Source organism: Leuresthes tenuis, unplaced genomic scaffold (assembly GCF_036924035.1).
Source record: "Leuresthes tenuis unplaced genomic scaffold, fLeuTen1.0.hap1 SCAF_16, whole genome shotgun sequence".
Taxonomy (NCBI): Eukaryota; Metazoa; Chordata; class Actinopteri; order Atheriniformes; family Atherinopsidae; genus Leuresthes; species Leuresthes tenuis.
This window is the reverse complement of record NW_027325370.1, coordinates 8,757,827-8,771,665: the sequence shown is the minus strand read 5'-3', so window position 1 is coordinate 8,771,665 and position 13,839 is coordinate 8,757,827. Positions and strand designations below refer to the sequence as shown.

General features: G+C 38.5%; 2 protein-coding genes and 1 pseudogene across 2 annotated transcripts; 2 read left to right on the top strand and 1 right to left on the bottom strand.

The window, feature by feature from the left end:
• Positions 1-177: 177 nt before the first annotated feature.
• On the bottom strand, positions 178-4,493 carry lamtor5 (late endosomal/lysosomal adaptor, MAPK and MTOR activator 5). The gene is made up of 4 exons (XM_072366710.1): positions 4,357-4,493; positions 4,214-4,275; positions 1,737-1,854; positions 178-595 (listed from the first exon to the last, which is right to left on the bottom strand). The coding sequence occupies exons 1-4, from the start codon at positions 4,389-4,391 to the stop codon at positions 535-537; spliced, it is 276 nt and encodes a 91-aa protein (XP_072222811.1). The 5' UTR covers positions 4,392-4,493; the 3' UTR covers positions 178-534.
• A 2,957-nt stretch (positions 4,494-7,450) lies between these two features.
• On the top strand, positions 7,451-9,416 carry prok1 (prokineticin 1). Its single transcript, XM_072367569.1, has 3 exons — positions 7,451-7,552; positions 8,531-8,656; positions 9,036-9,416. The coding sequence occupies exons 1-3, from the start codon at positions 7,478-7,480 to the stop codon at positions 9,153-9,155; spliced, it is 321 nt and encodes a 106-aa protein (XP_072223670.1). The 5' UTR covers positions 7,451-7,477; the 3' UTR covers positions 9,156-9,416.
• A 1,982-nt stretch (positions 9,417-11,398) lies between these two features.
• LOC140271327 (pepsin A-like) lies at positions 11,399-13,000 on the top strand (annotated as a pseudogene).
• Positions 13,001-13,839: the final 839 nt, after the last annotated feature.

The window sequence follows — 13,839 nt, the reverse complement described above, 5'->3', positions numbered from 1 at the left end:
ATACCTGCTTTTAGTGGAAATATATAAGTAAAGTAGTGTCTGAGATAAGTGACTTGAATTTATGATTGCCAACCCTGGGACCATCTCAGCAAGGCATGCCAAAGAAAATTTATTGGTTAACCATATAACACAGTGCAAAGGAGAAAATAATGAATACTTAACACATAAGAGAGCAGCTCAAAGTCAAGTTAAAGTTTATTAAGGGTTGTTACTCTGTGCATGACTGCCTTGGATTGGATTTAAGAACTAGGATGTTAAAGAAAATACACAGACAGACACGCATAGCATTAAAGTGACTGCGCATTACACAACACATGACGTGAATATAACTGCACAGTACAAAATTAGCAAGCATCCTTCTGTTTAAACATGGAATCAGAATATATGGAAAACACAGCAAATCAATGTGGAAACTCCAGTTTTCTCCTTCTGTCTCTCAGATTTATTTGGATTGTGTGACCTATGTTATTTGTTCACATGTACATTTCTTTACAACAACAACAGAAAAAAAAACTTCTCAGAGTCCCGCTATCATCAAGATGCAATCTTGTGAACTGCGACTGTGATGGTCCCATGGCTCCTCACCAGAATATTTCTAAAAGACAATCAAAAAAAAAAAAAAAAAAATCAATGCAACCAGACAAACATGCAACTAAATACCAACAACTGTAAAGGCAAAGTGGGACCAGTCAAGAGTGAAGAACAAACACATTGTGCTGAGCATGTGTTAGCCTTTGACTGGCTAATCTTGTCGACCTCTCAGTCATTGATATCCAATATCATTAGAAAATGTATTGCCAACTAATGTATTAACAATCAGTTCAACATTCACATACACAACTTTCTTATTGAGATGTCTCTTATTTTTTGTATCATCGTCATACTGAGTGTCAGCAGAAGAGTTAATAATCTGAATATTAGACACCCAATTTAATGCACAGTTAAAATAACTATTTAAAATACATGGTACAGATATACCCAACGGTATAGGGTCTACTATTATTAAGAAATAACAGGTAATCTCACCACTGGAGTAGAAATTACTTCACAGATTTAGTCACATTTATTTTGATATTTAACATCAGGCCCGGCTTTCAAGTTCTTAATTTACACCCTAAGACATGCAGTCATACTGCAAACAATCATAAAGCTGTGCAATTTTAAAAGACATACTCACTTTGAGAGTAGAAGTTACTGTATCTGACACATGCTGTTTTAATGAGTCCAGAAGGTGGCAGTAAAGCCACAAAAATAATCCCCCAGTAAAAGTACAAACATCCATCCATCCCAGCTTTATCCGGTCCACAGTTAGGAGGGACTGGAATTTATTCCAGCAGCCACTGGGCAAGGCAGGCAACACCTTGGACACCCCATAACAGGGCCAATACAGAGAGGCAGGCAGTTGTTTACACTCACGCAGATAGTTTAAAATCACCAATTAACATGGCATGCATGTCTCTGGACTGTGGACGGAAAGCAGAGAACCTGGAGAGAAACACGGAAAGGCTCCATCTGATGTTGGCTCTACAGTGCCCCTTGCTCTCAGGAAACGCTGAACCGCTTCTTCACCAGGCAACTTGAGGCACAAATGCTGGTTCTGGATCTCTTTCAAGTTACTGATCTCCACACACACACATATATCAAAACCACCACAAATATACATCCAATTCTCTGAGAAAATAGGAGGTGCAATTCTGCCAAGCAAAAAAAAAAGAAAGAAAAGTGTCCATCCTCACCCTGAATCAGACTCCAGGCACACGGTCGGGGTGTCTGTTGGGTCTCTGGTGAGAGCTGCAGCTTCTTTGGCTAAAACGGATATAACACCGCCATGTTCATCAGACAAGGACCCGCGGCCTGGAGATATGAAAATATTTATATTAAAGAAAAAACAGACATCATTCAACAAACAAATGCTGATAAAACTCTCTACTGAGGAAATCTGTGCATCGCAACACAAATCTTACTTTCAATTTTGGTTTCTTTCCTTCAAAAGCTGTGAACTACATTCAACATTTGATAAGTTTAGTGAGTGTTTTTATATATATATATTTATTATGTTTTTGTATTCTACTAAATACAGGAAATGATAAAAAAATATATATATACTTCTCTGCTGTTTAGTTATCCCAGCTGCTCTCTTAAAAGGATCTTTCTTTTTGACACCTACCAGTACCGTTTTGGACCCCACAGTGGCTCTATGGATTTTGAGGTGTTTAGGATCATTACCAGGTTGCAGAGGGCCTCCTTTTTCATCTTTAAACATTTTTCATTCAGTGCGTGTTTGCTTTGTGTGGTATTTAATTCACTCAAGTTTTCCCTCAACCAATGAATGCTCCCTCACTTACTGGATTCAAAAGGAGTCCAAAGCTGTACTTAACTACTGGAGAGAAGCTCTTTTCTATTCTCTAAATATACAACTGCTCATTTCACCCCCCAAAAAACACCATTTCTATTTCAGCTCACGGCATTTTGGGAACCTTAACATCTTCCCAAAAACATGCAAGCCTCAGATGTGATGCTGATTGTTGTGACAAGGATGCAGGAAAAACGCCTTTTTTCATTGGGGGGTCATAGTTGTGGACAAGTAGCTGCACAGCAGAGCAGTGATGCAAAATCAAAGTCTGCTGAAACCTCCTGAAGATCTTTTGCAGTCAAAGGGGAGCTTTGCTTTTTATGCAATTCTATGAGTATCTCTCAGAATGTTTGCTTCGAACCTCAACTTGACCTCCACCGTTCTTGCCTGCTGCCATTCTTTAATTCAGTTATGAACTGAGGAAATGGCCACTTGAAAAAAACATCCATCTTCTTATGACATTCGCCTGCTTTGTGGACATGAATCATTTCAATTTTCAGAGGGCTAGACAGCTGTGAGGAGGATGACTGTTAAGGCAAAGTTGGAGTCGCAACATGAAAATGACATTTGCATCACTTAGTCTGTGAACAAGCCACAAAATAGTGATAAAGGTCTGAAGAAGACACCACAGAGCTCAGACCTCTTTGTTGTATACTGAATTATATACCAAATTGTTAATATATTATTGCAGAAAAGAATAATTAATCTTTAACTGTATGTCTTTTGGAGATGAGTTTGTCTTTTGTTCAGTTAACCATTTAAAATAAAATAAAAAGTTAAAGTGAGTATTCATGTGCTAGTTAAAAGGAAGACCTCATATCATTTTACTGTTTTTGATACTTTTTTCATGCTCAATTATGACCAAGACTGAAGACCACTGAATATTTTTTCAGTGCTATCTAACATGAAAATGTTTGTGGAGAACAGTAATCTGAAATTGGATTATTTTGAGGTAAAACACTTGAGCAAATATGCCACAGAAAAACCTCCAGGAGCACACAGAGTTTTAGATATTGGTGACTGAATATGGAGTGTGTGCTCATCACAAAGGGATCGGCAGGCCTCGGAGGGAGGGGGTTGACACAGAGTCTCATTGCTGTGTTTTGAAGACAGCAGCAGATTATGAGAGAGGTTGCACCGAGCCATGAGGCGTTTTAGAGAGTTGTCGCGGCAAATACTTAGCATTTCTAAAAATTGCAGTTTCAAATGACACACCTTTAATTAGGAGGGGAACAGTGGCAATGAGAGCCACTGGTAAATGTCTTAACCAATGGTTAATACAACATTCACTAATGCCATGCAAAATTGTGACACTTAGGCAGTAAAATAATAATAATAAAAGATTCTACAGCAAATGAGAAAAAATGCCACATTTCACAAAATACAAAATCAGATAACTTTACACGATGACATTTCATTTGAAAGGGTAGGTGGTGTGTACCACTCTCACTAATAATCTTACACTATGAACACTTGCAGTTGTCATTGAGATGTTTTCGTCATGGGTCACTAAATATTGAGACACAAAGCTTTAGACCAGATCTAGGCAAAACAAATGAGATATCTAGGCTGCGGATTAGTTATTCGTGTAAAAACTATACCATAAAGTGTAAAAGTCTTACACAAACATTGCTTTGATTAATAACTAATTACTTCTATATTACAAAATGATGTACGTGCACTTGGAACATAGCTACTAATAGTAAAGTAGACCCCTCTGATGGACGCTGTGGCCATCCAGCTCGATTGAGTTCTTCCTCAAAGATACTTTGCCCCGTAAACGTAAAGTTTACTGTGAATGTATTTTATGGATTTCCCCTAAAATGTTAATGAAGAACAAATGACTAAGCGGTATCTTACAGCCCAGGTTGTGTCCTTGTTGATCCGTGCAGAGCACACCGACAACAGCTGGATTCCTCATGCTGACGAAAAAACACACCAAAGTCGTCTTTAGCGTCAAATATTATAAAAAACAAACACTTCTCTGAGTGGTTTAAACTCACGTGTCGTCGAGATGCTGTTCGAGGGTCGACTCCATCGCTCCCAAATTGTAAATAGCTAGGAAATTCAAAGTTTTCTACCCGAAAGTCTGTTTTTGTTGTTGTCCGCTTCCTCAATGCTTCCGGGTACAGTCATCTGACTGTCACGTGCACTAAGAGTTCCGATGAGGACCAAAAAAGGTGAAGCGCGATTAAATAATTTTCAGACCGACCACAAAAACGTGACAGTAAGAAGGCTGTGAATTATTCAAACATATATGAGTCGAGCAGTTTTTAGATCCTCCATCATCGTGCAGTTTTTAGAGAGATAGATAGATAGATAGATAGATAGATAGATAGATAGATAGATAGATAGATAGATAGATAGATAGATAGATAGATAGATAGATAGATAGATAGATAGATAGATAGATAGATAGATAGATAGATAGATAGATAGATAGGTTACATAATGAAATCCTGCTGCACTATATTTCATCGCTGATCTGTCACCCTGCCCTAGAAATGGATAATGTTATTCAGAGTTGCATAAATATCTAATTAGATTACTTTAATAATTTTTCCGCTCTTGAATATAAATTGCACTTCATTGCAATTAATTTTCCATTGTGTTCTTCTGGACTGCACAAGCTGTCACATTCATATGACGCTCATGTTTAAGTCAAAGTTGCTTAAAATATCTCCAGTCACATGCCCTGCAGTCTTAAAACAGTTACTTGGAGAGCTGCAGCAGCTTTGCTTCATGATGCTGTCACAGAACAGTGAAATCATCTCCAGAAGCACAGACCTCTCTGCCAGACAAGCTAGCATCAGAATAATAACAACAAAACTGTGTGAACACGGTTTAACATAACAATCACTGACATAAATTGAACTAAACCAAGTGAACTGAAACATAGTATTGATTTTGTTTTTTGAAACAGGGACCTTTTTTTGCTGCCTCGCACTGAAGGGGTTTGTTAATGTGCCTTCTTCTAAAGTTTGCTTCAGACCTGTGGCCTCACCTTCCTGCATAATTTCTGCTGCCTATCCCAAGATGGTGAGACGTCAGTGCTCTTGCTGACAGGGCAGAACTGGGTGAATGCAATTATGTGACCGCTGCACTGGAGAAATCCATCACCTGCGTCGCAGCAGGGTAATGTCCTGCTGACTAACCCATGGGCTACAACCCCCCTCCTTTCCTCTAACTCTTCTCTCTTAGACTCTCCTCTTCTCGCACTCATATTTCTCTTCTTGCATCTTAAATCTCGGTCTGCCCGCTCCTGCTGTGAACCAGCTGCCCATCACTGTCTAAGGAGAGACGTAGACAAACATGCGTACAAGTGCAAGTTTATGCAGGCAGAATGATTTACACGATCTACATGTTACAGTGTCTTCCCTGATCACATGCATGTCTATGCATGGGACACACACACCAGGAATCTTCATTCATTTTCAAGCAAAGACTGGCTTCGATATTATCTTTCTTCTTTTGTAACATATGACCACTTTACAATCACAACAAGTCTGCAGATGTGTTGGACAACAATAGAGATCTGTCTCAGAGTCAGGGTATCACCATCCTATCGTAGTGTGTAATGCCAACTGTTATCTGTTATCCAGGCACATTAAGACTCATTATTCCTATTCTGGTGTCCATTTAGTGACACTCCAGCTTAATAAGCAATTTTACAAGGAGTTTCGAGCAAGAATCTCACCGGAATGAGGAGGTTGAGGTTACAGAACAGTGCAAGTACTTAAAGCGAGTGTACACCTGTACAACAGACTGGACAGGAGGAGTAACACTGACACTATGTGCATGAAGGGGATGAATACACTTATTTTTAATGTGTGCAATGAAATACTATAGATCTTCTGCCATTCTCTGGTGACGAGTCATAATCTGAGCAGTGGTCTGCTGGAGGAACAGCATCAGTGCCAGTGAAACTTGTCCATAAGTCTGGAAAATTCATTGGTCCGGACCTGGAGATGTTTGAGTCAGTGAGGGACAGAAGGGCAAGGAACAAACTGCTGTCTATCACTGACGATCCATCCCACTCTCTCCATGACACATTACAGAAAAAGTGGAACTCATTCTCTGACAGACTCATTCAGCTCCACTGTCAGAAAGAATGCTTCACGAAATCCGTCATACAATTCACAATTCCATCAAACAACGAGTCACGTCTATGTAACAGGGGAAAATAAAAATATACTGTTTATCTAGATATGTGAATTATTGCCATATTTTTCAATACCTCTGCTACATACTTTTCCCTTTTTTCTGTATTCATTGGTTCTGCTGATAACTACTTTAGAATGCACATCCATATTTGACATCTTTTACATTTTGTGACCATCTTTTTCATTTTCTGCTCATACTTATTTTTTGTAATTGTTTTGTTATCTTTTACATTTTATAAATTTTTTTAATAACTTTTTCATATCATTCTTGCCCTTCTGCATTTTTCACTTCCTGCTATAGGGGTGTCGGAGCGTTATGACCATTCACTATGGACTGAATACAGACAAATAGCTGGATTTGTGCATGCCATAATATAATGATTAAGAAACATCACATTCCTCCCTTTGAAATGAAGCCCAGCGCTTGAGTCGGCCAGTGGGGATTTCAGAACACTTGTTATATGGCTTTGATTGTGATTAGTCTTGTCATTACGGCTTTAGACAGATGAATAATTCTGGACTTTGTGACACCTAATAGAGCGTCACCTCATTTTTTAGTATTTTTTGGGAAAAAAAAACTCCTGAGCTGTTTGGTGTATATTTTTCTTAGTTTGAACTGCTTGAGTCATGGAAACTTTGACAAGCTCAATCTCAGACTAAAGAAGACATACAGTCAAACCTCATACAACAGGCAAAGAGCTACAAGTTGACTACCGACAGCCTCCATAAGATGACAAAGCTTCTGAGCAGACAGGCAGAGAGGGCGTGGGGAGATGTCTGACATGAGGAGGGAGGAGAAAGTGTTGGGTGGGGGTCGCAGGTGGATAAAGAGAGGAAGAGAGAGAGGCTCCCCTCTCTATCTGAGGAGTTCTACGAACCTTCATGACTGCCTGAAGAGTCTGGGACCCGGTGCCTGTTAACTGTTGAGACGTTTGAATTGTCCAAGTCTCCTGTTGTAGTCATGGACTTCAGCGCAGTGTTGCTGTCCTTCCTCCTGTTGTCTCTGAGCTGGTCCAGAGGAGCCGTCATCACAGGGGTGAGCAGGAAGCTTATGGCTCTGATACTTTCTGTTTAATTCTAGATCTAGGACTACTCAGTGTTTAGGCAAGAGTTTGAATTACCATTTACTATCTTATTTTTTTTTGTTGTCAATTTCTTCTGTCAATTCATAAATGACACCTTACATAGCCGTTAACGTCCTTTTCTGTCATAGTAATTATTCTTTGTCAGTAATGTGTCTTGAAATATCATGTTATTTCATTATAATTCATATATATAACAGATCTAACAGTCACGTGTTTATGCTTTGATGTAAAATAGCGATGACTGTTAATCTGAAATATCCCAAGACCCCTGTAATATTGTAATTCTCACAAAAACTGAAGACAGAAAAGTATAAAACATGAGCCAATAACTGACTTATATGTAGCTATTACTATTTAACATTGTAGAATCGCATAAGATCTCTCGTTTAGATGTAAATATATATATATATATATATATATATATATAGATGTATAATATTATTGAATAATGTTTAGGATTTCCCCCACTGGGAGATGAATAAAGTATTTTCTATTCTATTCTATTCTATTCTATTCTATTCTATTCTATTCTATTCTAAAGGTATATATATCTACCAAATATAGAATTAGATACCAAACAGAACACTTAGCTCAGGATGATGACAATGTTGAATTTGATTACGTGTGATTGAAGACAGTCCACATCCTCCTCCATTTCTGTCTACTGTAAAATCCAGAGGAAATTATCTCAGTCCTTTAATTGGTATTCATTTGTAAGTGAATTAAGAAGATGACAGGCAATTGATAAAATGGCTGACATTATGTATTATCAAGAGAATGCCCCTGTTGCAGTCAGTAACACTGAAATGAATTCCACCATAAGAGTCTATATTGATAAATATGTTGCCTGGTATCAAAAGAACTTTGGTTCTCTGTCTCCTCTTTTCTGTCTGTTCTTCTAGTGTGGTGTGTCTGTTTTTGTCTTGCAGGCCTGTGAGCGAGATATGCAGTGTGGTTTCGGTCTTTGCTGTGCCGTCAGTTTGTGGCTGAGGGGTCTTAGGATGTGCATTCCAAGAGGTGTGGAAGGGGATGAATGCCACCCCTTCAGCCACAAGGTGGGCTGAAATATTATTACAGCACTCTTTCAGTATTGCAGCCTTTCAGCAGCATACTCAGAGAGGCAAGCACACATGGTCAAACTCACCCTTGCTTTCAGAAATTCAGATGCTATCAAGAGCTGGCAGGTTGGCTGAAATTTTAGAAAAGAGTTGCTGATAACTGCAGAGGCTATTGATTTTCTCCACAGTGAATGAGTCGATTGGAGTCATATATCTCTTTGATTTTCTGGACAAGTCAACAATTAGTCCTGCTAGCACGACATCCATCTCTGTAATTCAGTAAATAGAAACTTTTAAAGACCCACATAATCACCTGTCAGTTGATGAGGGATTTAAAATGTCAGATTAACCCTCCTCTTTTCTGTCACACTTTCAGGTGCCGTATGCAGGGAAAAGGCTACATCACACTTGCCCCTGCCTCCCCCACTTGGTGTGCACCAGCTATGCTGATAGCAAGTATAGATGTACTGACGACTTCAAAAACATGGACTTTTAACAGATTCCCACTCATTGTAATAAAGACGGGCTGCAGCAGAAAACAGCAGATCTGAGCGAAGACTTGAAAAGGCAAAATAATCTTTGGTGACTGTATTCTTCATTTGTGTGGTCTATGCACTATAATACATAGTTGGGATTCTTCTGATGTACACAACGAGAAGATGCCAGAAGCTAAGACTGTAAGAATTTACAAACCAGAAACACAGTAGATGTGAGGGTTTTCTGTTTAGATGTTTGTGCACCATTAGAGCATCCGATGCTTCTTTCATGCTCACTTCATGTTTACTTCATTTATCAAGAGAAATGTACATATATTATTGTCAATAAAAGTATAACAACATTATCATGTCATATCCTCCATGTCTTATGCTTGTTGTGTGATGAAACATGATTGGTGTGACAGTAGTGGCTTATATAACCACTGATTATGATAAAGATCATGAACTCAGCAGTATGAGGAAAATTTTTTCTTTTAAAAATGTACACATATTAATACATTGTTAACATATTAGTAATTTAGGTATTTCTGAAGATGCAGTCAGAATTAAAAAGATGTTTAAAGATGTCCATCCCCAGAAATGTTATAAGCTACAACATTCATTAGAGTGTTTGTGTTTTTGTTCAATACAAAATGTGTTTAAATAAGTTTTAAAGTACTACTTAAAGTACTACTTCTACTTCTTAGTAGAACTTATTTTTCTTCTATTTCTACTCTGCCATATCCTAGAAGAAATTTGTACTTGATCTATTTAACAACTGAATTTACTTATTTTTAGATTTAGAGAATATTGCAGTGTAGTGCAGAAAGAAGCTCTACCATGACACAAAACTGCTTTCAAGTTACAGTATGATTATTGACAATAATCTATCAAAATGAAAGGGATAACAGAGAGTTTGAGTACAGCAATCTGACTCGTGGGGGAGTTTGTTAACACTGAAATATTGCTGGTTTTACTGCAGAATATCTAAATGTTTTTGCATTTTTATTCATTTTGCTGTGGAGAAGACAAAGAGCTCCAGTGAAAAAACTTCTTCAAAACGTTTTGATTCTATGATATTTTAGGAACTCTGATAAGACAATAGACGGAAAAAGAGTGCCAAGAGGAGCATTAGAAGGGCTCGAACCGGTCAACAGAGTCAACAATATCTGACAGTTTCACGTTCACTTTAGAAAGCAGCATAGCATGTGAGTCAGACCACTGACATTATACAATATCATTGCTGTAAAACATTTCAAAACTGAAAAATGTGACGGCATTTTGTGAATGTTGTTAGTTTAGTGAGAGAAAATGATCAGACCTCGCCTTTAAGGTGTGCGCAACTATATATCAGTATTGTGATCTGACCATTTCATGTCATTTCTAAAGCAGATTTTCTACCAAAAAACATATTTACTCAAATACTTTTATAGTTGGTATATGCCCCCAACATAATAAAAGTTAACTTTCTGATCAAAGTTTTCATCTGGTTCTAAGTAAATTACTTGAGTATTTTATTATTCTTTCCCCACACTGGATGCAATTGTATCTTTGTCATCATATGTTTGTTTTGTGTGACATGTCAAATAACTAAGAAAATAAGCTCAAGTGAGTCCATTCAGAAATCAGCGAAATCAGTGTTCAACAGAAGCGGTGAACTATAATGTCCACATATTAAAATATTCCCACACTAAACTGCATCTCTTAAACAACCAACTTGCACTTGAATTACATTCAAATGAATCAAAAGTAGAAGGCCAACATGACAAAGTTGTTTTTAAGAGAAGAAATGCTACTCCAGTAAAAGTTTACAGGTTGCATTGATTGGACACCAACATGAAGAAGTAGCTCGTGGACCTTTTTTGGACTCCTCAGTGTCTCCACAAGTAAGTCTGATGTGGTTGGTTAAAAAGCAGTCTCTTTGATAACTTTTATCTAAATTTTACATTTGAATTGGCTGAACTTTGAAAAGCAATGGCTCTGTCTTGTGTTCCTGCTGGGAAACCTAAAGGCCATCTTGGTCCCTGCTGCTTTTAACACACCCTTTAGAAATGCACAAAGCTCACAGTTGAGCTAACTTTTCTGCAAGTGCAAGATATAAGACACCAGTGCATTTTGATGATTTGTTATCACTTTGCTGTGTGCAGGGTGTCCCTAATAAAGGGGAAGACAGCTAAGTAAATGCTGAAGAATAGAGGACTATGAGAATTGTACAGGAGGAAACATCCATACTGCATAATGGAGCACAATTTTACCAGACAGGATGGAGCCCATGAACTATGATGGTAATATAAGTCCTTACCAGAGTGAATATCAAACCTTTTGGGCATTTCATTGTTTGCTTGATGTATCCACTGTGAGAAACAGTTTTTAAAAAATGTACAACCCCAACTGAAAATGTTGGGACATTGTGTATGATGTAAATAAAAACTTAATGCAATGATTTGCAAGTCTCAGATATGTTATTCACAGAAGACATGAGCAAACGACAAATGTTTAAACAAAAAATACTGCATCCCCAGATTGTGAAGCAATTTCAGGCAAATATTCCTCAATATGTAGTTGAAAAGATTTTGATTATTCCACCATCAACACTACCTCATACTGTGTCATCAAAATAATCTGAGAACTTGCAGACAACTCTGTGTGCCAGGGACACAAGGTAAAATAAATATTGTAATGTCCATGGTCTTCAGGCCCTCAGGGGGCACTGAAACAAAAATAGATATGATTCTGTCATGGAAAATGGGCTCAGGAACACTCTTAGAAATCACTGTCTGTGAACACAGTTTTACCAAACATAGTGAACAAGCCAGTTAGCAAGCAATATTAGTATCACACAGACAGTAGCCATTCTGCACTGGTACAGCAACCAGTACACACCACAGCTTGAATGGGTACAGGTTTCTTGACTTAGTCACAAAATGCAGATCAAAAAAGTAGAGTGCATCTGCAGAGAACCACAAGATATACAACCCACAATAGCCCCCCACCTTAAATTTAGTCAACCAGCTCCAGTCCATCCAGTACAGCACTGTCAGCATGACTGTATATCTGGCCAGTGACACTTTGAGGTAACCACAACCTCTGGAACAAAATGCAAAGTCAGTTTAGAGCTTAAACAGGCGTGTCCTTGTGGTCTGTTGAACTGTGACTGACAGTTGTCCTGTGGATCCAGATGGGCTGTATCTCTCCATCCAACCAGGTGTTTGGAATTAACCACACAGAGGCACCCTTCATGGCTTACATGCCGGCTGACGGCATCTTTGGATTGCCCTTCCAGTTCACTGCCTCTGACAGTGTGACGCCTGTCTTCAACAACACGATCAAGTGGGGATGGGTGTCATAGCCCATGTGCCCTATTTACCTGAGTAAGTACTAAAATGAGATGGAAACTAGCTGTTTGGAAGTCTGTTGGAGTCATATTAGTATAGATAATTTTTGGTTTGTTTGTTTCTTGCTTTGCTTTTTTTTGTTTTTGCAGGTTTAAATGTGACATTTGGTTAACTTGTTTTCTCTTAGCAGAAGGGAACAGGGCAGGTAGGTGATCTTTGGTGGTGATGACAGCAGCACTAAGCTGGACAGATCACATGGATGCCTCTGTCTTTAAACACTTATCGGAAGGTCAAATGGACAGGTAGAAAGAAATGCATCCAAAAACGGTGACTTTGAGCAAAACCGTTGGAATTAAGATTACACATAAATTGATAAAAAAACTTACTGGTTTAACTGTAATGCTGAACCTGCTGCACCTCCTCACATAGGCAGACTGTGGGCTGCTCTGTAGGCTGCCGTCATTGACACCGGTACCTCCCTGACTGTTGGCCCAACCAGTGACATTAACAACATAAATACCTGGGTTTGAGGCTCAGCCGAGCTTCACAGAGATTTGAGTCATCTCATCGTACCATGCTATTTGGCATAGATTTTCCCCCTTTTCTCACCTTAAAGTAAACAGATATCAAATGCCCTGACGTCAAAACTCTAATAAAAATAATTAAGTAGGACTTGGCTTGTTGCTTCAGCTTTAAACCATTGAAATACCAATAAACACATTTTCTGCTTCATTGTGGTCCTCCACTTTGCTCTTCTCTCAGGCCGCAGTGGACTGTCACAACTTTTAGAACATGACTAATGTCACCTACACTCTGAATGGAAACACCTTTACTGACTCTGCATCATCCCACATCTCTCAGGTTAGTTAGATCCCTGCTTCCGCTCAACTGGTAAAATACACACAATGAGCATTTGTGGAAACATCCTGCTTTCTCATGGAACTTGATTAACACAAGCCCTGGATCCTGGGAGATGTCTGTATCAGGGAGTATTCTTTCAGAATCATCCTAAATATGCTGTCTTGGCCAAATCTTTATAATCAAATAAGAGTTTATTTCTAGGTGAGATTGTGTAAAATACAGAACAAGCTACTGCTGCCTTGCCATTCAACCTATTACAGCTGTGTGTGTCAATTTAGCTATCAACCCACATCATACATCATAACAAAAAAATACCCTTTATGTTATTCTGAAATGTCACAGAAATAAGAATCAGTCAAGTCTGTTCCTTCATTTACAGGTAAGAGAAAGTTGACCTTCAATGGATATAAGAAGAAACATACCGGCTTTTTTGTCAGGCCGAGAGCAAGATATCGAACGGTTCTCAGAACAGTGGAGTTAGGTTGCCACTGATGTTGTAATGTGAAAG

What these genes read in the sequence shown, in the direction of transcription:
- lamtor5 (XM_072366710.1), bottom strand. Translation starts at nt 4,391, where the DNA reads ATGGAGTCGACCCTCGAACAGCATCTCGACGACAC. An exon ending in GAACAGCATCTCGACGACAC is followed by an intron (nt 4,276 to 4,356) that starts GTGAGTTTAAAC and finishes TTTTTTCGTCAG; the next exon opens with CATGAGGAATCCAGCTGTTG. An exon ending in TGCCTGGAGTCTGATTCAGG is followed by an intron (nt 596 to 1,736) that starts GTGAGGATGGAC and finishes ATTGTCTTTTAG; the next exon opens with AAATATTCTGGTGAGGAGCC.
- prok1 (XM_072367569.1), top strand. Translation starts at nt 7,478, where the DNA reads ATGGACTTCAGCGCAGTGTTGCTGTCCTTCCTCCTGTTGTCTCTGAGC. An exon ending in GAGGAGCCGTCATCACAGGG is followed by an intron (nt 7,553 to 8,530) that starts GTGAGCAGGAAG and finishes TTTGTCTTGCAG; the next exon opens with GCCTGTGAGCGAGATATGCA. An exon ending in GCCACCCCTTCAGCCACAAG is followed by an intron (nt 8,657 to 9,035) that starts GTGGGCTGAAAT and finishes TCACACTTTCAG; the next exon opens with GTGCCGTATGCAGGGAAAAG.